This window comes from Bos mutus, chromosome 27 (assembly GCF_027580195.1).
Source record: "Bos mutus isolate GX-2022 chromosome 27, NWIPB_WYAK_1.1, whole genome shotgun sequence".
NCBI classification, from domain to species: Eukaryota; Metazoa; Chordata; class Mammalia; order Artiodactyla; family Bovidae; genus Bos; species Bos mutus.
Genome location: NC_091643.1, coordinates 10,890,534 through 10,916,923, shown reverse-complemented (window position 1 = coordinate 10,916,923; position 26,390 = coordinate 10,890,534). Strand labels below are relative to the sequence as shown.

The 26,390-nt window shown below is 37.5% G+C and overlaps 1 protein-coding gene across 1 annotated transcript in view; it reads right to left on the bottom strand.

Moving 5' to 3' along the window:
* The window catches only part of ADAM2 (ADAM metallopeptidase domain 2), a 100,596-nt gene that overhangs the window by 66,432 nt on the left and 7,774 nt on the right, over positions 1-26,390 (bottom strand). Inside the window, exons 4-7 of the mRNA XM_005897530.3 lie at positions 25,940-26,018; positions 12,276-12,352; positions 8,497-8,665; positions 4,023-4,079 (exon numbers count right to left, since the gene is read on the bottom strand). Of these exons, the coding sequence (XP_005897592.2) occupies positions 4,023-4,079; positions 8,497-8,665; positions 12,276-12,352; positions 25,940-26,018 (382 nt within the window). The remainder of the gene's footprint in view (positions 1-4,022; positions 4,080-8,496; positions 8,666-12,275; positions 12,353-25,939; positions 26,019-26,390) is intronic.

Here is a 26,390-nt window from a genome sequence, read left to right as displayed (position 1 = left end):
ATGTAAGACCAGAAACTATAAAACTCTTAGAGAAAAATATAGGTAGAATACTCGATGATATAAATCAAAGCAAGATCCTCTATGACCCACCTGCTAGAGTAATGGAAATAAAAATAAAAGTAAACAAGTGAGGCCTGATTAAACTTAAAAACTTTTGCACAATAAAGGAAACTGTAAGCAAGGTGAAAAACAACCCTCAGAAAGGGAGAAAATAATAGGGAATGAAACAACTGACAAAGGATTAATTTCCAAAATGCACAAGCAGCTCATACAACTCAATACCAGAAAAAAAAACAACCTAATCAAAGTGTGGGGAAAAGGCCGAAACAGAGTCAGACATAACTAAAGTGGCTTAGCACACACACACAGGCACACAACCAATAATCAGCCATGAAATTAAAAGATGCTTGCTCCTTGGAAGGGAAGCTATGACAAACCTATGACAAGCCTAAACAGCATATTCAAAGGCAGAGATATCATTTTGCTGACACAGGTCCATATAGTCAAAGCTGTGGTTTTTCCAATAGTCATGGACAGATGTGAGATTGGACCATAAAAAAGGCTGAGTACTGAAGAATTGATACTTTTGAATTATGGTGAGGAAGAAAAGTCAGTCAATACATGTCAACACCGAAGTACATCATTTGTTAGAAATATATATGACAAAGATTTTGAAGCAGCCTTTGTAAAATGATGAAAACAAATAATTAAAAATATTCTTCATGGAAGTGAAATCAGCAAAAGGGAGAACCAGAAAACACCAAGCCTTCGTTTTTCTCTGGAAATATCAAAAGACAATCAGAAAATGGTTGATATGATAACCCCATTGGAGCCTCTGGAAAACCTATGGAAAACATCCAAAGATCTACAGCAGCCAAGCCAATGTCCAACCAAGAAAAACCCACCTTGAAAATGACAGGAAATCATGTGGCATTTACTCTCCTATGCCCTACTTCCTCTCCAGCATGGCATTATTTAGTCTGGAGGAAAGGCCCATCTGTTCCCCAATTTCCTCTCTTATACCAGGTGGAGCAGAGATCTTATTTGCAATTTTCTAACCTATCTGGAAGGTGTCCAAATGATTGTTTTCTGTGTCACCTAATCCAGTTTTTAGGTAGCAAAAAGGGGTGGTCAATGCTTGTTAAAACTTCAAGGTTATGACAGACCCACAGATACTTGGAACAAGAGATTACAGGTGGAAATATACAGATATAAAGCCCTGAAAAGAAGCTGGGGTGAGATTTTTTGGAAATTGAGATATTGAAAAGCAGCCATGTATATAGTGAATCCCACAGGCCAAGGCAAGACATATGGTCAGAGAGACCTGAGAACATCTTAAACTTTCACCACATGGACTAAGAGGTAACCCAGCTAATCAGTGAAAGGCTACCCTGACATAGAGCCAGTCCCAAAAAATGGTTTAAAAGGTGGTTATTTTTTTAAAATGCTGAATTTTCAATAAAAATCACAAGATACCTTAGTCAATTTGGGCTACTATAACAAAAACACCATAAAACTTGGTTTCAAACAACAACCATTTGTTTCTCACAGTTCTGAAGGCTGGAAAGTTTAAAGGTTAAGTCTCCAGCCACAGACATCAATTCTGTGTTGATGAGAACGTGCTGTGTCCTCACATGGTAGAAGAGGTGTCCTTTCTTTTATAAGGGCACTAATCCCGTTCACGAGGGCTCCACCTTCATGACTTAAGCCATTCCCAAAGGCTGCACTGCCAAATAACATCACTATGTGCATGTTCTTGCTTCTTGCTCAGTTGCTTCAGTCATGTCAGACTCTTTGTAACTCTATGGACTGTAGCCCACCAGGCTCCTCTGTCCATGGGATTCTCCAGGCAAGAATACTGGAGTGGGCTGCCATGCCCTTCTCCAGGATATCTTCCCCACCCAGGGATAGAACCCATGTCTCCTGCAGCTTCTGCACTGCAGGCAAATTCTTTACTGCTGAGCCCCTGGGGAAGCCCCACCATCATTATTCATCAGTATACATGTGAACAGAAAAGAAACATTCAGTCTATATTATAAGGCAAACTAGCAAACAACAACAAAAGCGTAGCTCAAGGGAATGAAATAAATTGGCAGAAACCAGTCCTGAGAACTTGGAGACTTACTAGACAAAGTCCCTAAAACGACTGTCTAAAATATGCTCAAAGAGCTAAAGGAGATGAACATGTACACACAGCTTTATTTTGAATGGATAAACAACAGGGGATTACTGTACAGCACAGAGAACTCTGCTCAATGTCATGTGGCAGCCTGGATGGGAGGGGAGCTTGGGGTAGAATGGATACATGTGCATGTATGACTGAGTCAATCTGCTGCACCTGAAACTATCACAATATTGTTAATTGCTTATACTCCAAAATAAAATAAAAAGTTTTTTTTTAAAAAGCTAAAGGATAAAAAGAATGAAGTGAAGTCAGGAAAATGATGTATGAATAAAATGAGAATGGCAACAAAGATATAGAACTATAAAAGAAATCAAAAAGAATTCTGGCATTGAAAATGCAATAACTGAATTAAAAGTTGAGTAGATGGATTCAACAGCAGATTTAAAGGAGCACAAGAAAGAATCAGTAAACTTGAGAATAGGATAATTGAAATTGTTGAGTCTGAGAACCAAAAAGAAAAAAGAAAGGGGGGAACTTGTGGGATACCATTATGTAGTACAATATACAAATAAAGAGAATCCCAGAAAAAGAAGAGAAATTATCTAAATAATGGCCAAAAGCTTGTCAAATTTGATGAAACACATGAACCCACAAATCCTGGAAGCTTAACAAATTCTAAGAAGGATAGAGCCAAAGGGACTCACACCAAGACACATTATAATCAAATTATCTAAAGCTAAAAACAAATAGAACACTAATATTGAAGACAATAAGAAAAAAGCAACTAACCATGTAAAAGGGATGATAATAAGATTACTAGCCAATTTCTTAGCAAAAACTGCAGGGGCCAGAAGACAATGAGATGCTATATTTAAAGTACTGAACGCAAAATGGAAAAGGCATCTTGGAAGACAGCTTGGCAATTTCTCACACACACAAAACACCAAACAAACAAACAAAAAGACTGTTATCATATGATGTAGCAATCATGCTGCAGGATATTTACCCAAAGGAGATAAAATATGTCCATGAAAAAACGTGTGCAGGGATATTTGCAGCAGCTTGATTCATAACTGCCAGAATGTGGAAGCAACTGAGATGCCCTTTAGAAGGTGAATGGATAAACAAACTGTGGTATATACAGACAATACAATGTTATTAAGTTCTAAAAAGAAATTAGCTCTAAATCCATGATAAGGCAGGTGGTAAAGTTAAATGCATGTTACCAAGGTAAAGAAGACAATCTGTCATGGCTACAGACCTCACATTTCAACTATGTGACATTCTCAAAAAGGCAAAATTATCGAGATAGTAAAAAGATCAAAGGTTACTAGATGTTACGAGTATGCTGCTACTGCTGCTACTAAGTCACTTCAGTCGTGTCCGACTCTGTGCGACCCCATAGACGGGAGCCCACCAGGCTCCCCCATCCCTGGAATTCTCCAGGCAAGAACACTGGAGTGGGTTGCCATTTCCTTCTCCAGTGCATGAAAGTGAAAAGTGACTGTGAAGTAGCTCAGTTGTGTCCGACTCTGAGCGACTCCATGGACTCCTCCATTCATGGGATGAATCCCAAGCACCTCTGTCCATGGGATTCTCCAGACAAGAGTACTGGAGTGGGTTGCCATTTCCTTCTCTGGTTATGAGTATGAGAATGATGAATAAAAATTACTCAGAAACTATTCTGTATGTAACAGATGTTTTCATTTATGTTAATTATATAAAATGAAAAATAAACTAATAGAGATATGATTTTCTATTTACTACTGATACCAGAAATTTAAATTCATTAAAGCAGAAATTATTATCTTGTGTTAAAAATTTATTCCAACATTTTTTATAACCTCCCATTGCTAATATAAATTAACATGAGACAAATAAATGAAGGTATACTTACCAAATCTTTTTCAACTACAATATGCATTTCTATATACTGAGAGAAGTCTGGAAGAGGCTAAAAAAATCACAAACAGGTAAAAATTGAAGAATTATTTAAATATTTTAAGTAATATCACTACTTCACAAATTCAATGTTAGAAATTCAATTTTATATATGAAAATAGTCACTTTCAGACTATTGTCTTTGTTGCCTCTTTTGCATCTGTTCAATCAATTAATTTACTCAGAAAATAATCAGCTAATTTACTCAGAAAATAACTTTACCTTCCATTGGTATAGGGCTACTCACTTGATTCTCTGCTCTGAAGGACATCTTCCCTTGATCACCATTATATGTGAATTTGCATTAGTTTAATGATTTCATCATACATTATTATGTGTTATGATTTTATTTGTGACCTTGAAAGAGTAAGGGCACCTCTCTGTTTGGAGGGATGGACTTTCATCTGAAGATAAAGCTAATCCTTGTATAAATGACCTCAGAAAAATGTGAGCAACAGAGAAACAAAATGACTGAGTTTCTTAAACTGTGTCATAGATGTCTCAGGATGTGGAATCTGGTTACAGTGTCATCACAGACCATGGTGGTTAACTTCAGCACAAATGTGAGGCCCAATGGGCTTATGATCTGTCTGATTTACACCCTGCCAATTTCTAGGGACAAAGTAATACTTGTTTTAACTACCATTAGTAAAATATTACTTGTTTCCATCATTATTTTTATATGAATTTAACCTAGGAGGAATATACTAAGGAAAACTTATGAGACAGTCTTTGTGGACACTGCAAGATTGTAGTGTATTTAACTCAAAATAGTTACTAATACCATCAACAAGCAATGGACAAATATATAGAAGCAGAAAAGAGAATCAAATTTCAAAAATTGAGAAAACATTTATTATGCTTAAAGTCTGCATTTTTTTTTCTTCTTACACTGATATTTAATTCCTTGAAAGTTCAAAACTATCACATTCTACTTAAACCATTTTCCTTAACATAAAGAGGAGCGATAAAGAGGGAATAACTAATCTGGGACTTAGCAAAGATGAGAAAAGTGAAGACTATAGTAATTTAAAGGGAGAAAGTTAATAAGGTCATTAAAACAAATTCAGGGATGAATGATTATTCATTTTTTCCACCTTTAAAAATTCTTTTAAAGCCTTGAAGACTTGTTTTTTTTTTTTCCAAAACAATGCAAATGAAATCCCCTTACAGTCTAACCGATTTATTATAATTTCCATCCAAAGGTAAGCACCAAATGTTTCATGATAGTTTTGCTTATAGGACTCCATCCTGTCATTTAGGATGAAACAAGGAAAAGACACTACTTTACTGGAGGATAAACACAAGCATTTATATTAATGTGTTAGGGTTATATTAATGATTTGAAGGATTCAAAGTCATTTCTTTGTTTTAATCAATGTAAGTTGCTACTGATGCTGCTGCTTGGTTGCTAAGTCGTGTCCGACTCTTTCGTGACCCCATGCTGCAGCCTGCCAGGCTCCTCTGTCCTCTGTCCATGGGACTTCCCAGGCAAGAATACAGGAATGGGTTGCCATCTCCTTCTCCAGGGGACTTTCCTGACTGAGGGTTCGAACTGTGTCTCCTGCATCACTTGGATTGGCAGGCGGGTTCTTTACTGTTGCATCACCTGGGAAGCCCAGCATGAGGGTTAGCTGACTCACATTTCCTGAAGCAATCCTTATTTATTTTCATCTTTGGGATAAGGACTGATGATATTTATTTGATAATAATTTATTCATTTATTTTCTGGACAATAAACTTTCAAGAGAAAAGATACATTGTCTATTTTAGAAACACAATTAGAAATTTAAGACAAAAGTGCATAAAATAATGCCAAGAAATGTGTGCATTGGAAAGGTGGGCAGGTGCTAAGATTTCAGAAGACCTCAAAAGCTATTTTATTTAGTAAAAGAAAGTAGTCAATAAAGAAAACCAATTTCTTGGATATGTGTTATATGAGGTTGATACCAATTACCTGAAAATTTGCTTTGGTAAAGTAAACACTAAAGAATTGGATCTAAGGAAGAAGACTAGAGAACACTGCTAAGTAATCCAATTGCAATATATTTGGACTAAAGAGTTAATATTAGAGGATGCCAAAGATCACTGGTAAGAATATTCAGGGAGTGAGAAGGGCATGAAGATGTTGATAGATGACAGACAATACAGATAGAAAAACATGTAAGTAGGTAGATAGATAATGTGTGTGTTTGTGTATTTTGTTTAGCTTGGGCAATTATCATGTGCTACATAAGCTCAATAACCAAGAAAAAATGGAATGAGAGTGGGAGATCTATAAATTACTGTAGATAAAGCCATGAAAAAATATACAAGATAATATATAAGACAAACAAAAACCTGAGACTTAACACAGGAAATACTGGAGAAGGAAATGGCAACCCACTCCACTGTTCTTGCCTGGAAAATCCCATGGATGGAGGAGCCTGGCAGGCTATGGTTACTGGGGTCGCAAAAAGTTGGACACGACTGAGCAACTGAGCACAACACAGGAAATATCATTATCTAGAATATGAATGTATAAAGAAAAGAGAGAGAAGGTGATACATAGAGAGAGGCAGGAGAATTTTATCAGAGAGTAAAGTGAGTTGAAAATTCTGGGGAGTTTTTATGTTATTTCACCATTAACATTATACTCCATGGTAGTGGACTGAAACAACACGGAATCAACACAATCTCAGCTTTCATTTTCGGGAAATGAAAATAAGTGAATGCTAACATTTATTTGGAAATTGACAGCATCAAGAATAGCCAAACAATCTTGAAAAACAACACTACTGAAGGATGTACGCTTACTAATTTCAGAACTTATTTCAAAAATATCGCAGTAAATAAAAAGTGACTCTGGCATAGGAATAGACATAAAGATCAATGGAATATTATTGCATGTGCAGAAATAACCCCTAAATCTATAGTCAACTGATTTTGAAATAAAAGGGCTGGGCCATGAAAATTCAGTGAATAAAAGATGAGTTTCTTCAACAAATGGTGTTGGGAAAACTAGATATGCATATGAAAAATGATGAATTTAGAGCCCTTCCTCCCTTTTTACAAAAAATTAAATTAAGTTGGATCATATATTGAAATGTAAGAGATTAAAGAATAAAACTTTTAGAGGAAATATGAAATAAATTTTGTAAATCTGGTATGATAGTTAATTTTATCTGTGAACTTGACTGGGCCACAAATGCCCAGATATTCGTCCAAAAATTATTCTGGATATTTATGTGAAAATAATTTTGGATAAGATAAACATTTAAATTGGTGAACTTTCAGTGGAGTAGATTATCCTTCATAATATGTGTGCACCTCATCGGGTCAGTTGAAAGTATTAACAGAACAAGGACTACCTTGTAAGCAAGAATGTACACATTGCTGTATTTAAAATGGATAACCAACAAGGACCTACTGTATAGCACAGGAAACTCTGCTCAAAGTTATGTGGCAGCCTGGACAGGCAGTGGGGAAAGTTTTGAGGAGAATGGTAACATACGTAAGTATGGCTGAGTCCCGTTGCTTATCCACCTGAAACTATCACAACATATTAATCAGCTATACTCCAATACAAAATAAAAAGTTAAAAAAAATTCCTTCCAACTGACTGCCTTTAGACTTGAACACAACTTTTCCATGGTCTCCAGCCTGCCAGTATGCAGTCTACTTTAAATTTTCTCATTCTGTATTTATATCAAATATATGTATATGTGTGTATCCATACATGCAGACACACACATACATACATCTTGTTGGTTCTGCTTTTCAAAAGAAATGTTTGTCATGAAAGACACCGTTTTAACTATTGTAGCTGTGGAGCTGAGATTGTTGAAAACCAAACACAGAATCTCACTGTGTGAGTGAATGGACTGCAACACAGGTTGAACATCTACCCTCACAGGGTGTCTACTGAAAGAAGTAAGATCCTAAAAATTGGAAAGTGGGTGTATGAGAAACTCTGATGAAGCTGGAGTCATTAACCTTCTAAACTCTGGTGAGTCTTTGTTGAATGAAGAAGTCTCTCCATCTCTGGATAAGGATATAAGGACAGTATAATGGCCTACCCTAAGGCAGTTGCCATAAAAGACAGTTGTGATTCTTCTCAGGATCCTAGATAGGTGTCGTCAGTATTTATGTGAATGTCACTCATGCTTGTTTTATCAGAATTCAGACATAATGGATATGGAGAAAGGAGTGCATCTGCAGACAACAAAGGTCCATATCATGGGGGAAAATGCCATTAATGGTGGAAAATGCCAGCTTGGAGTTCTGCAAAACTGAGTGACTAGTTTTGAGGCTTACAACACAAGCTCTGAAGTGTCTGATATGTCTTACTCTCTCTCAATAATTTGTAAGCAACTGGTTTATCATAAAAAATACATTGTTTATATGGCTGCATAGTAATAACTACATAGTTTACTCAATTGATCACTCACCTCTACATTTTGTATCTTATAGGGCTTTTCTCTTAGCTCAATTTCTCTCTCAGTATATACAGAAGAACTTGAATCCCTAGGTTTTATTTGATAAACCATATGTTCAAAACCAATTGAAGGCTCCAAGGGCTCAATTCCATAACTTACATTTTCAAACTGTAGTAAGCCCCTACAAATTCCAAAAAGTAAGCAAATAAATAAAATAATTCATTTTTCTTAAAGTCAATAAAATGAAACAATCAGTTTTTTAATAGTATGTAGATTATTTTCAGTCTTAGCCTTGGGTGGTGAAGTAGGAAAACATTACCAAGAATCCACAGATTTATTGAGTGGAATGAGTAGTAGTAATGCTGTTGGCATTTATCTAGCTATAATTAATACTAATGGTTTCCACATATACTAAAAATAAACCCTTAATTCAGGAGGGGAGTAGGAGACATTGCAACAGTTTTTATACCATGCTTTTCTAATGACAGTTTCTCATAATAAGCCATGCCTCACTTTAAAACTTTGCAAAGATCAATGAAACTAAAAGCTGATTCATTGAGAGGGTAAACAAAATTAATAAACCTTTAGCCAGACTCATCAATAAAAAAAAAGAGGACTCAAATCAATACAATTATAAATGAAAAAGAAGTTATAACTGACACTACAAGTTGCTACAAACAACTATATGCCAATAAAATGGACAACTCAGAAGAAGTGGACAAATTCTTAGAAGGATACAGGTTTCTAAGAGTGAACCAGAAAAAAATGGAAAATATGAACAGAATAATGACAAGTACTGAAATTGAAACTGTGATTAAAACTTCCAAACAAAAGGCCAGGGACGGAAAACATAGCAGGTGAATTATTTCAAGCATTTAGAGAAGAGTTAACACCTATTCTTCCCAAATCATTCCAAAAAAATTGCAGAAGAAGGAACACTCCAAAGCTCATTCTATGAGGCCAAAGCCAGACAATGACGTCACAAATAAAGAATATTAAAGGCCAATATCACTGATGAACATGGATGCAGAAATCCTCAACAAAATACTAGCAAACAGAATCCAACAACACATTAAAATAATCATACACCATGAACAAGTGGGATTTATCACAGAGATGGAAGGATTCCTCAACATATGTAAATTGATCACTGTGATATGCCACATTAACAAACTGAAGAGGGAAAGTCATATGATCATTTCAACACACACAGAAAAAGCTTTGACAAAACTCAGCACTTATTTATGATAAAAAACACTCCAAAAAGTGAACACAGAGGGAATATACTTCAACATAATAAAGGCCATATATGACAAACACACAGCAAACATCATTCTCAACAGTGAAAAACTGAAAGCATTTCCTCTAAGATGGGGAACAAGACAAGGATATTCACTCTCACCACTTATATTCAACACAGTTTTGGAAGTCCTAGCCAGGACAATCAGAGAAGAAAAAGAAATAAAAGGAGTACAAACTGGAAAAAAAGTAAAATTGTCCTGTTTGCAGATTAATGGTACTATACACAGAAAATCCTAAAGATACCACCAGAAAACTACTAGAGCTCATTAAAGAACTTGGTAAAGTTGTAGGATACAAAATAAATACACTAAAATCTCTCGCACTTCTATACATTAGCAATGCAAGATCCAAAAGAGAAATAAATGAAACAATACTTACCATCATATCAAAAAGTACCAAGTAACTAGCAATAAACCTACCTAAGGAGGCAAAAGACCTGTACTCAGAAAGCTCTAAGATATTGATAAGAGAAAGCAAAGATGACACAAACAGATGTAGAGATATACCATGTTCTCAGATTTGAAGAATCAATATTGTCAAAATGACTATACTATGCAAAGTAATTTACAGATTAAATGCAATTACTATCAAATTCCCAGTGGCATTTTTCACAGAATTAGAACAAAAAAATTTTAAATTTGTATGAAAACACAAAAGACCTTGAATGGCCAAAGCAATCATGAGAAAGAAAACTTGGGCTGGAGGAATCAGGCTACCTGACTTCAGAATATACTACAAAACTACATTCATCAAAACAGTATGGCATTGGCACAATAATAGAAATATTGAAACTGGATAGAAATTTCAGAGCTAAACCTATGACCTATGGTCATCTAATCTATGAAAAGGAGGCAAGATATACAATGGAGAAAAGACAATCTCTTCAATAACTGGTGATGGGGAAAAGAAAACTGGACAGCTATATGTAAAAGAATAAAACTAGAGTACTCTTTAATGCCATACACAAAAATAAACTCAAAATGAATTAAAGACCTGAATATAAAACTGGATTCTATAATACTCTTAGAGGAAAACACAGGAAAAACACTTTCTGGCATAAATTAAAGCAAGATCTTTTTTGATCCACCTCTCAGAGTAATGAAAATAAAACCAAAAATTAATGGAACATAATATAACTTAAAAATTTTGCACAGCAAAAGAAATCATCAACAAAACAAAAACATAAGCTCACAAAATAGGAGAAAACATCTGCAAGGTATTAATCTTTTAAATATATAAACAGTGCATGCAGCTCAATATCAAAAAGCACAACAAACTAATCAAAAACAGGGGTGGAAGATGTAAACAGACATTTTTCCAAAGACGATATACATATGGCACATGAAAAAAATGTTTAATATCACTAATTATTCAGATCAGTTCAGTGGCTCAGTTGTGTCCGACTCTTTGCAACACCATGAATTGCAGCATGCCAGGCCTCCCTGTCCATCACCAGCTTCCGGAGTTCACTCAAACTAAAAAATGTTTAATATCACTAATTATTAGAGAAATGAAAATCAAAACTACAATGAAGAACCACCTAACACTATCCAGAATAGCCATAATTAAAAAGTGTACAAATAAATTATGCTGGTGGAGGAAAGGGAACCCTCCTACATTGTTGGTCAAATTATAAATTGGTACAGCCACTACAGGGAACAGTATGGTAGCTCCTTAAAAACTAAAAATAGAGCTACCATGTGACATAGCAATCTGACCCTTGGGTAGATACCTGGAGAAAAGCATAATTTGAAAAGATATATGTGACCCAATATTCATTGCAGCACTATTTATAACAGCCAGGACATGGAAGCAACCAAAAGTCTACTAACAGAGGAATGAATAAAGAATATGTGTTACATATCTACATTGAAAGATGTATATAAAAAGGATATAAAGGCCATAAAAGCCATAAAAAGATGAAATAATGCCATTTGTAGCAACATGGATGGACCTAGAGATTGTCATAACTGATTGAAGTTGGTTGGAGAAAGACAAATATTATCTGATACCACTTATATGTGGACTTTAAAAAATGTTACAAATGAGCATATTTACAAAACAGAAATAGTCACAAATGTAGAAAGCAAACTTAGGGTTACCGATGGGGATGGGTGGAGGGAGGGATTAAATTGATAAATGCGAATTGACACATATACACTACTATATATAAAATAAACAACCAATAAGAACCTCCTGAATAGCACAAGAAACTTTACTCAATACTCTGTAATATTCTATATAGGAGAATAATCTAAAGAAGATTGGATATATATATATATATATATGTGTGTATATATATAGATATACACACACACATGTACCCCGACTCACTTTGCTGTATAGTAGAATTTAACATAACTTTGTAAATCAACTGTATTTCAATAAAAATTTTAAAAATAAAAATGAAACTTCTGAATATAATTTCTAAATTTGACAATTATTTCTTAAAAACTCCATTTTGCAACCATAAAATTATGTATCACAACCTGAGTCCAGTACACGTGCTGATGATCGCCATAGAATTCGGATAACCTTCAATATATCCTTGGTAGTAGCAAAAGTTCTGAAAAATAAAGAAAAACATATACATTTTTATTAGAATACTTCATGTTAAATATATTATTCTCAAATATTTAAAACATATATACATATACTGTATGCATCAAACACTTACTATTTCCGAGACAGATGTATAAGATTATTTGATGGACATTTAACCTCAGTTTTCCAAAATTGTGCCTAAAAGTTTCTAAGAATAAGTACATTTCCATGATCTTTTCTATTATAAATTAAACATGACAACCCCTATCATTAGAGTCAAGGAAAAATTCATCAAAAACTTATTTTTTCAAATTCTTCTGACTTATTTTTTCGAGGTAAATATAAAAATATAAATAAATCCAAAACCTTCCAAATTTATTGAATTAAAAATTACTTTATTATAATGGCAGAGTAGATTATATTGGATTATAAATTCCCAAATATACTGAAAAACTAATTCACACATTTTGAAAGCTCAATGAATTCAGAGTACAAACACAAAGAGACCCATAAACAGATGCATAAGCAAAAACATTAAAAATCAAAGAATCAAATCTTGAAAGCAGCATGAGAAAACTAATTACCTTAAAAGAGAACTCCAGTGATATTTGTATCAGACTTCTCTGTAGAAACTACAAAGTTTAGGAAGCAGAGGGCTAACATAATGTACTTAAAGAAAAAAAAAATTACTCAAGAGTTCTATATCAAGCAAGGCAATGTTTAAAAATAAAATAAATTGATTTCCATATGAACAAAAACTTTGAGAATTTGTTATTACTTGCCCGGCCTTACATGGAATACTTAAGGAAATTCTTCAGGTTGAAAGTAAGTGATCTCAGATAGTAATTCAAATCCACATAAAATTTCAGAGAACTCAAGAAGGTTACTATGTAATTTAAAAAGCATACTATGTAATTTAAAAAGGCATATTTTCCCTTTCATTCTCTTAACTGATTTAAAAATCAATTAAGTAAAGTAATATGTATATATGCTTCCCTGATGGTTCAGTTCATAAAGAATTTGCCTGAATGCAGGACATTGCCTACAATGCAAGAGACCCAGGTTTGATCCCTGAGTCAGGAAGATCCCCTGGAGAAGGAAAGGGCAATCCACCCCAGTATTCTTGCCTGGGAAATCCATGGACAGAGGAGCCTGGAAGCTATAGTCCATGGGGTCACAAGAGTTGGACACCACTTAGTGACTAACCCACAAAATGTATATAGAGTATTATTTGGTCCAAGAAATAGAATATATTTGCTGATAACAGCATATAGAAGGTGAGTGGAAACAAAGAAGTACTAGGTTAAGGAAAGGACTGCAGATAGTAAAGTAACTGTAACAGTGAACTGTTGGGATTGTACATTAATATATGTAATATGTACAACAATAATACCATAGAAGGGGCAAATAAACAGTTTTATAGGAAAAATGTCTCTGTGTCCACTGGAATTAAGGTAATATAAATCTAAAATTGCATCAGTTCAGTTCAGTTGCTCAGTTGTGTCTGACTCTTTGAGACCCCATGAACCTCAGCATGCCAGGTCTCCCTGTCCATCACCAACCCCCAGAGTCCACCCAAACCTATGGCCATTGAATCAGTGATGCCATCCAACCATTTCATCCTCTGACATCCCCTTCTCCTCCTGCTGTCAATCCCTCCCAGCATCAGGGTCTTTTCCAATGAGTCAACATTTCCCATGAGGCGGCCAAAGTATTGGAGTTTCAGCTTCAACATCAGTCCTTCCAATGAACACCCAGAACTGATCTCCTTTAGGATGGACTGGTTGGATCTCCTTGCAGTCCAAGGGACTCTCAAGAGTCTTCTCCAACACCATAGTTCAAAAGCATCAATTCTTCGGAGCTCAGCTTTCTTCACAGTCCAACTCTCACATCCATACATGACCACTGGAAAAACCATAGCCTTGACTAGACGGACCTTTGTTAGCAAAGTAATGTCTCTGCTTTTCAACATGCTATCTAGGTTGGTCATAACTTTCCTTCCAAGGAGTAAGCATCTTTTAATTTCATGGCTGCAGTCACCATCTGCAGTGATTTTGGAGCCCAAAAAAATAAAGTCTGACACTGTTTCCACTGTTTCCCCATCTATTTCCCATGACGTGATGGGACCAGATGCCATGATCTTCGTTTTCTGAATGTTGATCTTTAAGCCAACTTTTTCACTCTCCTCTTTCACTTTCTTCAAGAGGCCCTTTATCTCTTCTTCACTTTCTGCCATAAGGGTGGTATCATCTGCATATCTGAGGTTATTGATATTTCTCCTGGCAATCTTGATTCCAGCTTGTGTTTCTTCCAGTCCAGCATTTCTCATGATGTACTTTGCATAGAAGTTAAATAAGCAGGGTGACAATATACAGCCTTGACGTTCTCCTTTTCCTATTTGGAACCAGTCTGCTGTTCCATGTCCAGTTTTAACTGTTGCTTCCTGATCTGCATACAGGTTTCTCAAGAGGCAGATCAGGTGGTCTGGTATTCCCATCTCTTTCAGAATTTTCCACAGTTTGTTGTGATCCACACAGTCAAAGGCTTTGGCATAGTCAATAAAGCAGAAATACATGTTTTTCTGGAAGTCTCTTCCTTTTTCCATGATCCAGCAGATGTTGGCAATTTGATCTCTTGTTCCTCTGCCTTTTCTAAAACCAGCTTGAACATTTGGAAGTTCACAGTTCACGTATTGCTGAAGCCCAGCTTGGAGAATTTTGAGCATTACTTTACTAGCGTGTGAGATGAGTGCAATTGTGCGGTAGTTTGAGCATTCTTTGGCATTGCCTTTCTTTGAGATTGGAATGAAAACTGACCTTTTCCAGTCCTGTGGCCACTGCTGAGTTTTCCAAATTTGCTGGCATTGAGTACAACATTTTCACAGCATCTTCTTTGAGGATTTGAAATAGCTCAACTGGAATTCCATCACCTGCACTAGCTTTGTTTGTAGTGATGGTTTCTAAGGCCCACATGACTTCTCATTCCAGGATGTCTGGCTCTAGGTGAATGATCATACCATTGTGATTTCTTGGTCGTGAAGATCTTTTTTGTACAGTTCTTCTGTGTATTCTTGCCATCTCTTCTTAATATCTTCTGCTTCTGTTAGGTCCATACCATTTCTGTTCTTTATCAAGCCCATCTTTACATGAAATATTCCCTTGGTATCTCTAATTTTCTTGAAGAGATCTCTAGTCTTTCCTATTCTGTTGTTTTCCTCTATCTCTTTGCATTGATCGCTGAGGAAGGCTTTCTTATCTCTCCTTGCTATTCTTTGGAACTCTACATTCAGATGCTTATATTTTTCCTTTTCTCCATTTCTTTTTGCTTCTCTTCTTTTCACAGCTATTTGTAAGGCCTCCTCAGACAGCCATTTTGCTTTTTTGCATTTCTTTTGCATGGGGATGATCTTGATCCCTGTCTCCTGTACAATGTCACGAACCTCAGTCCATAGTTCATCAGGCACCCTGTCTATCAGATGTAGTCCCTGAAATCTATTTCTCACTTCTATTGTATAATCAAAAGGGATTTGATTTAGGTCATATCTGAATCGTCTAGTGGTTTTCCCTACTTTCTTCAATTTAAGTCTGAATTTGGCAATAAGGAGTTCATGAGACTTCCCTGGTGGCTCAGATGATAAACTCCAATAAATAAATCCAATAAATAAATGCAAAGGTTGTCAGATTAAGTTAAAAAAAAGACACAACTGTAAACTGTTACTAGATAACTGGCTTTAATTTCAAAGACATAGACTGATTAAAGGAATAAAAAAGAATATCATGCAAATAGCAATCTTGAGCAAATGGGATTGACCACATTTATACCAAGTTACTCTGGTGGTGACTCAGATGGTAAAGAATCTGCCTGCCAATACAGGAGACATGGGTTCAATTCCTGGGTCTCCTGGGGTCGAAGATCCCCTAGAGGGGGAAATGGCAACCCACTCCAGTATTCTTGCCTGGGAAATCCATGGACAGAGGAAACTGGTCCATGGGATCACAAAGAGTTGGACGCAACTAGCGACCTAACATTATAGTGTATATCAGACAAACAGACTTTAAAAACAAAAAACATGTTAGTAGATAATGAGCAATATTTTATAATAATACAAAGTTCAACACATCAGGAAGATATAACACTTGTCAACACAGGTAACAGCACCATAGTACATTAAAAATTGGTTGATAAGACTTCCTTTTTCTTTCTATTCCACTTTTAGTGATCCATGGAACAGCTAGGTAGAAGATTAGCAAGGAAATACAAGATTTTAAAAAATAAATTAAGGAAACCCAGTTAATTTATGCCAACATCTGTTGGATCATATAAAAAGCAAGAACATTCCAGAAAAACATCTACTTCTTCTTCATTGACTACAATAAAGGCTTTGACTTTGGATCCAACAAACTATGGAAAATTCTTAAAGAAATGGGAATGCCAGACCACCTTACACGCCTCCTGAGAAACCTGTATGCAGGTGAAGAAGCGGCAGTTTGAACTGGACATGGAACAATGAAGGTTCCAAATTGGGGAAGGAGTACGTCAAGGCTGTATATTATCTCTCTGCTTTTATGTGGAGTACTTTTATGCAGAGTACTTCATGTGAAATGGATGAAGCTCATGCTGGAATCAAGCTTGCTGGGAGAAATATCAATAACCTCAGATACGCAGATGACATAACCTTTATGGCATAAAGTGAATAAGAACTAAAGAGCCTCTTGATAAAGATGAAAGGGGAGAGTGAAAAAGCTGGCTTAAAACAACATTCACAAAAGGAAGATCACGCCATTGGGTCCCACCACTTCATGGCAAATATATGGGGAAACAGTGAAAAACTTTATTTTCTTGGGCTCCAGAATCACTGCAGATGGTGACTGCAGCCATGAAATTCAAAGACACTTGCTCCTTGGAAGAAAACCTAGGACAAACCTAGACAGTGAATTAAAAAGCAGAAATATCACTTTGTTAACAAAGGTCTGTATAGTCAAAGCTATGGTTTTTACAGTAGTCATGAATGGATGTGAGTGTTGGACCATAAAGAAAGCTGAGTGCCAAAGAATTGATGCTTTTCAACTGTGATGTTGGATAAGACTCTTGAGAGTCCCTAGGACAGCAAGGAGATCCAACCAGTCCATCCTAAAGGCAATCAGTCCTGGGTGTTCATTGGAAGGACTGATGCTGAAGCTAAAGCTCCAGTACTTTGGCCACCTGATGAAAGAACTGACTCATTGGAAAAGACCTGATTCTAGGAAAGATTGAAGGCAGGAGGAGGAGGGGATGACAGAGGGTGAGATGTCTGGATGGCATCATCCGTGCAGTGGACATGAATGTGAGAAAACGCAGGGAGATGGTGAAGGACAGGGAAGCCTGGCGTGCTGCAGTCCATGGGGCTGCAAAGAGTCAGACATGACTGAGTAACTTAACAACAACAAAAGTAAACCTAGAAGACATCTGTAAAATGCTCTGCCAAAGAAAACAAGATACGCATTCTTCTTAACCTGAACATATTCTCCAGGAGAGATCATATGCTCATGCATTAAAAAAGCCTCAATTTAAAAGTACAGAACTAGTAAAAGTATGCTTTCTGATAATAATGACATTTTTTAAGAAATAACTGACAGAAAACATTTGGATGAACTCACAGACATGTGGAAATCAAACATCGTATCTCTAAATAACCCATGGATTAAAGGAGAAATCAAATATGAAACCAGAAGATATTTGAGGAAAATAAAAATGAAAAAACTCCATACTTAAAAAGTATAGGATGTGGCGAAAGTTAGTGCTTTTGATAAATATATATAGATTGACACATATATTAACAATTAAAAAAGATAAAGTAATACCAATCCAACCACCTATAACTCAGGAAAAGGAAGAACAAGCTAAATCTAAATTAAGCAGAAGAAAGGAAATAATGTACAGTGAAATTAAATAGGAATAAATAGATCAATGAAAGCAAAAGGTGGTTCTTTGAAAAGTTAAAATTGACAATTCTTAAGATACATTGACTACTAAAAGAACAAAATTGCTAAAATCAGAAATAAAAGTGGGGTATTACTACCACCCTTATAGCAGGATTATTTGGGGAGTGCTAAGAATCATCATATGCCAACATTACATGATGTTGGTAAATCGATAAATCTATAGAAAAGCACAAACTACCTTCTCTGTCCATGGTGCCTCTTCTAGCATCAGCACTCGTGAACTCACAGAGAGCCTTATCCACTGCCATGGCTTCTGCACAGTGTTGTGTCTGATATAGAAACTTATTTTTCAGTGAATTCAGTGTAGCCATTGGTTTATGTGGGCTTCCCTCATAGCTCAGTCAGTAAAGAATCTGCCTGCAATGCTGGAGACCCGGGTTTGATCCCTGGGTCAGGAAGATCCCCTGGAGAAGGAAATGGCCACCCACTCCAGTACTTTTACCTGGGGAATCTCATGGACAGAGAAGCCTGGCCAGTACAGTCCATGAGTCGGACACGACTTAGTAACTAAATCACCACCACCACCATTGGTTTATGTACATATCTAACCGTATATTCTATCATCTGGAAGTGGCTGATCTAATTTAAAGGTAGACTAGCTTACTGCACACTTTTATCATGGTAGTTGGGAGACATTACTCTGAAAGGCTGGGGTTCTGTTTGCATCAGAGACCAGTATATGGCAAGTTTCACTGAGAGCTTCAATACATTTGTCCAGATATAAGGTGTTGAAATGGGAGTCTCACCTTCCCAACATTATACCTAATAACTATTTTGTAGCTTTTTTGCTTTCTACCATAGTAAGTTTTAGCTCCCAGCCACCAGTGGGGAATTTATTCACCCGGGGACACAATAATGATTCTACTACTTTGGAAGATGAAACTTCCACCTGGATATTTTGAGCTACTGTACAAATGGCACTGTACAAATGAGCAGGCTAACCCAGTGGCTGGAGTGACTGACTCTGAACACAGTAGGGAAAACTGTTGCTTAAAGAAGTGCTATGTCTTCAATTTACTTGAATATAACAGTAACCAAAATAAGATATGATTAAGGATGCAGACCCTTTGGGAATGAAGATTTGTGCTTTTCTGCTAGGTAAACATCCATAAGAAGCTTAGGTAGGTCCTGTTGAGAGCAGTGGAAATGGGGAGCAGGTGGTGGGAAAAAGAAGTCATACACAGCAATCATAACTGATCACAGAAGCGAAGACTAGCAGCTTTGCATATGTTCTTTTGGCTTGTCACATGCATATGCATCTTTATTTGTACGTACCAACCGTTTTCTTCTTTCCCCCCCTTTCCTATTATCAGCTTACATACAAGTGGTTGGAAGTTAACTTTACAAGTTAATTTAACCTCATGTTAACACAGTATTCAGAGGGACTGTAACAATTTGTGGACAGCTTAATATTGCTACCAATGGACACAATGACACGTGATTGTGTGTCTCATCAATTTGTGGAATAATGAAAATCGCTTTAATTGTGAAAAGTTTGGTTGAATGTTGTTAACTAGAAATAGGTGATTCTGTTGCTTTTTCAGAGTTCAAATACATACATATGGGGGGCTTCCCTGCTGGCTCAGTGGTAAAGAATCTCCTGCCAGTGCAGGAGATGCAGGTTCCATCCCTGGTATGGGAAGATCCCACAGGCCATGGAACAACTAAGCTTGTGTGCCACAACTATTGAGCCTGTGCCCTAGAGCCTGTGCTCCACAACAAGAGAAACTACAGTAGTGGGAAGCCCGCACCACCACCACAAAGAGTAGCCCTCTCTTGCCACAACTAGGGAAAAGCCTGCACAGCAACGAAGACCCGGCACAGCCAAAAAAAAAAAAATTTTTTTAATGAATGCATATGGAAACTGAATAGTCTAAGTTGTAAGGCTCTGTTGATTATTAATGCATTGCAACTCAGTTTCAAATTAACCTTTTGCCTGCTTTGTACAAATGAATATGGGCCCCTTAATTTTATTTTTTCCTTTGCTACGGAGCAAGCTTTGCTAGTAAGGGGTGCTGGTGAGCACGGGAAGACACCTTTGCTGTCTGGTTCCAGGGTGCTAGCTTGGTAGGCTCCTACAGAGAGTACAGCTGTGGCAAAGCCAGGATGCTTCAGTGACTGGTGGTCACTAACACCCTTCAGCCAGTAGTTTCCATCTGTCGAGGCCCCTCTCCTTCCGCAGTAAAGTGACTTTGGTGAGACATCTCGTGAGCAGCTCTCCTGGCTACCCAAAGGGCAGATTTCCCTTGGATGGTTCTGAAGAGAAATTTCACAGCAACATCATTTGGAACAGCACCACAGTGACTGCTGCTATTCGAAGATCCATGGTCATGCCATTTTCAGCAATCCCAACTCTGGAGTAAAGAAACAGGCTTTTTTAACCCATCCTAAGGTTGCCAACCACCTGAACTGCCTCTTGAGAAATCTGTATGCAGGTCAGGAAGCAACAGTTAGAACTGGACATGGGACAACAGACTGGTTCCAAATAGGAAAAGGAGTACGTCAAGGCTGTGTATTGTCACCCTGTTTATTTAACTTATATGCAGAGTACATCATGAGAAATGCTGGACTGGAAGAAACACAAGCTGGAATCAAGATTGCCAGGATAAATATTAATAACCTCAGATATGCAGATGACACCACCCTTATGGCAGAAAGTGAAGAGGAACTAAAAAGCCTCTTGATGAAAGTGAAAGTGGAGAGTGAAAAAGTTGGCTTAAAGCTCAACATTCAGAAAATGAAGATCATGGCATCTGGTCCCATCACTTCAAGGGAAATAGATGGGGAAACAGTGGAAACAGTGTCAGACTTTATTTTTTGGGCTCCAAAATCACTGAAGATGGTGACTGAAGCCATGAAATTAAAAGACGTTTACTCCTTGGAAGGAAAGTTATGACCAACCTAGATAGCATATTCAAAAGCAGAGACATTACTTTGCCAACAAAGGTCCATCTAGTCAAGGCTATGGTTTTTCCTGTGGTCATGTATGGATGTGAGAGTTGGACTGTGAAGAAAGCTGAGCGCCGAAGAATTGATGCTTTTGAACTGTGGTGTTGGAGAAGACTCTTGAGAGTCCCTTGGCCCACAAGGAGATCCAACCAGTCCATTCTGAAGGAGATCAGCCCTGGGATTTCTTTGGAAGGAATGATGCTAAAGCTGAAACTCCAGTACTTTGGCCACCTCATGTGAAGAGTTGACTCATTGGAAAAGACTCTGATGCTGGGAGGGATAGGGGGCAGGAGGAGAAGGGGACGACAGAGGATGAGATGGCTGGATGGCATCACTGACTTGATGGACGTGAGTCTGAGTGAACTCACGTTCACTGTTGGTGATAGACAGGGAGGCCTGGCGTGCTGCGATTCATGGGGTCACAAAGAGTCGGACATGACTGAGCGACTGAATTGAACTGAACTGAAGGCTGCCAACTGCTTCTTCTATCTGATATTCCTATGTCCTTTAAAGTTCTCTTTACTTCTTGTTTTTTAGTCTAATCCCTGTTTAATTCTCTACATTAAACTTTCTATGTGCAAATTTTTGAGTGATTTCTTTAGACATAGACTAACAGTTTCTTACATTTTTTAGATACTTCATTGGTTTATCATCATATTTGTATTTCTTGACTGTGGATTCATATACAGCTTCATCTGCATAAATCATACTTTATACAATCAAGAGAAAATATCTTCCTTTCCTCCAGGTTTTGACTACTTTCCTGCAAATGTGGTTTATATTGTCCAGACTGATAACATATCTATCTTCAAAATTATCAGTAAATTATATCAATCTTATACATAAGTTGATTGGAAAAGTTGGAAATCAATAAATAAATCATTTTAGGTCAGCAGAGAATAAAATTTTGATAGAATAATCAAAAGTTTATTATTTTTATACAATTTCCTTTCCCAGTTTTTTCATATTTTTTTCATTGTCATTTTTTTGCCCTGTTTTCCTTTACCATACCTTGTTTAGTCTTCTATTAGCACTCAAAATGAATGTGTATAAACAACAACAGTAAGAATGTTGTGTGTGTCTCCTACAAATTTTGATCTGATCAAGTTGATTGATAGTTCTGCTCAAGTCATCAACATATTTGCTGAGTTTCTTCCTACTTCACCTATTGATTATTGAGAGAGAAAGAGACAGAGAGAGTGTGTGTGTGTGTGTGTGGGCATGCATATTCAGTTGTGTCTGACTCTTTGTGACTCTATGGACTATAGCCTGCCAGGCTCCTCTGTCCAGGGGATTCTCCAGGTAAGACTACTGAAGCAGACTGGCATTTCCTACTTCAGGGATCTTCCCAACTCAGGGATCAAACCCTCATCTCTTGGGTCTCCTGCATTGGCAAGTGGATTCTTTATCACTAGCACCACAGAGAGAAAAGTCTAAATCTTTAATAATAATAATTTTTTTTCATTTCTGTCAATTTCTGCCTCCTATAGTTTGACATCTATTTTTATATGCATACATATTTCAGATTGTTACGCCATCTTGTAATTTTACTTTTTGACCACTATGAGTATCTCTCTGTTCTGAAGAGATCAGAAAGTAAGCTGCAGACATGGGGAACAACCCTGTGATGACCAGCCTAGACAGCATATTAAAAAGCAGTGACATTATTTTGCTGACAAAGATCTGTCTAGCCAAAGCCCTGGTTTTTCCAGTAGTCATGTATGGATGTAAGAGTTGGACTATAAAGAAAGCTGAGCAATGAAGAATTGATGCTTTTGAATTGTGGTGTTGGAGAAGACTCTGAGAGTTCCTTGGGCTGCAAAGAGATCAAACCAGTCCGTCCTAAAGGAAATCAGTCCTGAATATTCATTGGAAGGACTGATGCTGAAGTTGAAACACCCATACTTTGGCTACCTGATGCAAAGAACTGACTCATTGGAAAAGACCCTGATGCTGGGAAGGATTGAAGGCAGGAGGAGAAGAGGACGTCAGAGGATGAGATGGTTGGATGGCATCACCGACTTGATGGACATGAGTTTGAGTAGGCTCTGGGAGTTGCTGATGGACAGGGAAGCCTGGAATGCTGCAGTCCATGGGGTCACAAAGTGTTGGACATAACTGAGTAACTGAACTGAAATGATCAGGGAACAAATTCTGTGTCTGATAGGTTGATTTGGTTTCTTATAGATAAGCCTTTAGTTAGTAAGATTTTAGGGATGCAAATCATTTGTGGAATTCATGAAAAACAAATTTATATGCTTCTAGCCTAATTTAATAAACCCTCCTGAGTTTTCCTACACTGAAGATAGGGTTGAAGCTTTGGCAAACATACTTTGCCAACATGGCATTTGAGGCCAGCATTCAATAACTTACTACATTCAGGTTATTATTAAAACAGTCTTTGATTTGTCTTTTTAATTATACTTTTGTCTTTCATGACTATCTCCTGGGGAGGGAGGAAATAGAGTTATGTGTTAGGTATATAGAATCACATAAAAATTAGGTGTGGGACATTGCGGCCACGTGCATATTATCGTCTCTATTTTTTTTTTTTGGCTCTGTCTCTCTCCCTCTTGAGGTTTCCCAGGTAGCTCAGTGGTAAAGAATATGTCTTCCAGTGAAGGATACATAGAAGATGTGGGTTTGATCCCTGGAGAATAAAATGACAACCCACTCCAGCATTCTTGCCTGGAGAATCCCATGGACAGAGGAGCCTGGTGGGCTATAGTCCATAGGGTCACAAAGAGTTGGATATAATTGAGCATGCACACACTCTCCTTTACCACACTCACACACACACGCACACACACAAAATGCCACACAGTATGTCTATTATATATGTATATATGCATAAGTGTATATATCATAAGACTTCTAGACAGTATGCATTGTTTATACATTTGTATAGAGAACTCCATAGACGATTCACATGTATTTGCCTACTCTGTTGGGCAAAAGTTAAAAAACACAGCATATTTATTATTTTCCCTGTTAAGAGCTTAGTCTATAAAAATGCTTTCACTCCAACACAGTGGTATAATTTGCTATGTAGAAATCAGGATTGTAAACAAAAAATCAAACAGGTATTTGTGCGTGCTAAGTTGCTCAGTCGCGTTCGACTCTTTGTGACCCCATGGTCTATGTAGCCTGCCAGACTCCTCTGTCCATGGGATTCTCAGGCAAGAATACTGGAGTGGGTTGCCATGACCACCTCCAGGGGGTCTTCCCGACCAAGGGATCGAACCCACATCTTCAGCATCTCCGACATTGATAGGCGGGTTCTTTACCACTAGTGCCACCTGGCTGACAGCAAGTAACCGAAACCAGGCAAAGAGAAAGCAGTGATAAAAGGATGCTGGTGCTCACCCAGTCCTACCACCTTAGTTAACCAGACCTTCCGGTGCGGGTATTAGAGGCTGCACTGGACGAGCCTCTTCGTTCCCCAGTTGCCACACGTGCACAGCACTTGCGGTCATCTCTTTTCTGCTCTCCCAGGCTAGCAAGGCCTTCCACCTCTTTCCCTGGCTCACCCTCTATATGCTAACTGAACAGCCACTGGCGAGTGTGAACATGGCTAGGCTAGTTCTTGCTGATATTTCCCCAGCAGCTCCCTGTGTCAGTAGGGATGAAGTCCACATGGATTTCCATGGCACAGCATATCTTTCACGGCCTGGCCCGCTCATATCCTTCTCCTGCTTGCTGTGTTCCTGCCCAGGTGTTTCATGCTATGCACATACTTAGCTATCTCAGAGAAACTGGTCCTAGACCCATTCCCCATGAGGAATGGAGATATGCCTCCTGCCATCTTAAAACCAATTTCCTGGGCCACCTTATTCCATTGAAGGCTTGGCTTAAAACCATTTCTGTGTGGATTTCTCCGAGAGTAGGTATCACCGTATGTTTCAGGTATTGGTGAGGCAAGGTAAATGGAAAAAGCAAAAACAGCATTTCAGGAATGGGTAATCCCTGAAGTTCTATGCATCCTTCTACATTATTTTTTACAACAAATCACAGGCTTTATTAAATGAAGCTCTGGATATTCCAAACAGATGAACATGTAGTATATTCCTTAATGTGCATGATATGTAACATGTGTACTTCTTTGGTCCCTGAACATACTTCAGATAAGTCTTTGGATTCTCCTTTTCTTCCAGATTTAGCTTTCCTGACTCCAGTCATGTTCTCTCATTGTAAGTATCTCACTCCATATTCAACCCTTTTACCACATCCATCAGCATCATGAAAAGAAAGAAAGAAAAGAAAGTGAAGTCGCTCAGTCGTGCCCGACTCTTTGTGACCCCATGGACTGTGGCCTATCAGGCTCCTCCATTGATGGGATTTTCCAGGCAAGAGTGCTGGAGTGGATTGCCATTTCCTTCTCCAGGGGATCTTCCCGACCCAGGAATCGAACCCTGGTCTCCTGCATTGTAGGCAGACGCTTTACCGTCTGAGCCACCAGGGAAGCCATCATGAAACAGTAGCTTAAATGCATCACGGTCATAAGCGGTTTGTTTAACCATCTGTGTCACACAGCTAACTGAAAACACATCATCAAAAGAAATGGTTATATTTATGCCAAAACAAAACTCCAGCCCTTTCCATTCTAGCACCATGTGGACCCTAAGTAAGATGATCACAGAAGCTCATATAATAAAGGTAAAACAGACAATAAAACGTACCTGGAACTCATGTTCAAGAGGTTTCATACTTCCTGTGCCACTGTAACCATAAACTCTAAAATTATGAGGTAAGAAAGCTCTGTAAAATAAGATTTTCATGGAAAATTAAATAAATATCTAAGGGAAAATGTGTTTCCTAGATTTTATTTTGAAAAGATATTTCTTTTATTATATTTATTATAGATAGGAAGAGAGAGAGAAAGGGAGAGAAAGGAGACAGAGAGATTCTCTGAATACAAGAATTTAGTTCTAATTTTGGAGAAGGAAATGGCAAGCCACTCCAGTGTTCTTGCCTGGAGGATCCCATGGACAGAGGAGCCTGGCAGGCTACAGTCTGTGGGGTCACGGGAGTCAGACACAACTTAGTGACTATACTCCTACTACTAAAAGTTTGATGTATGGCAAAACCAATATTGTAAAGTAAAAAATAAATAAATAAAAATAAGGTCAG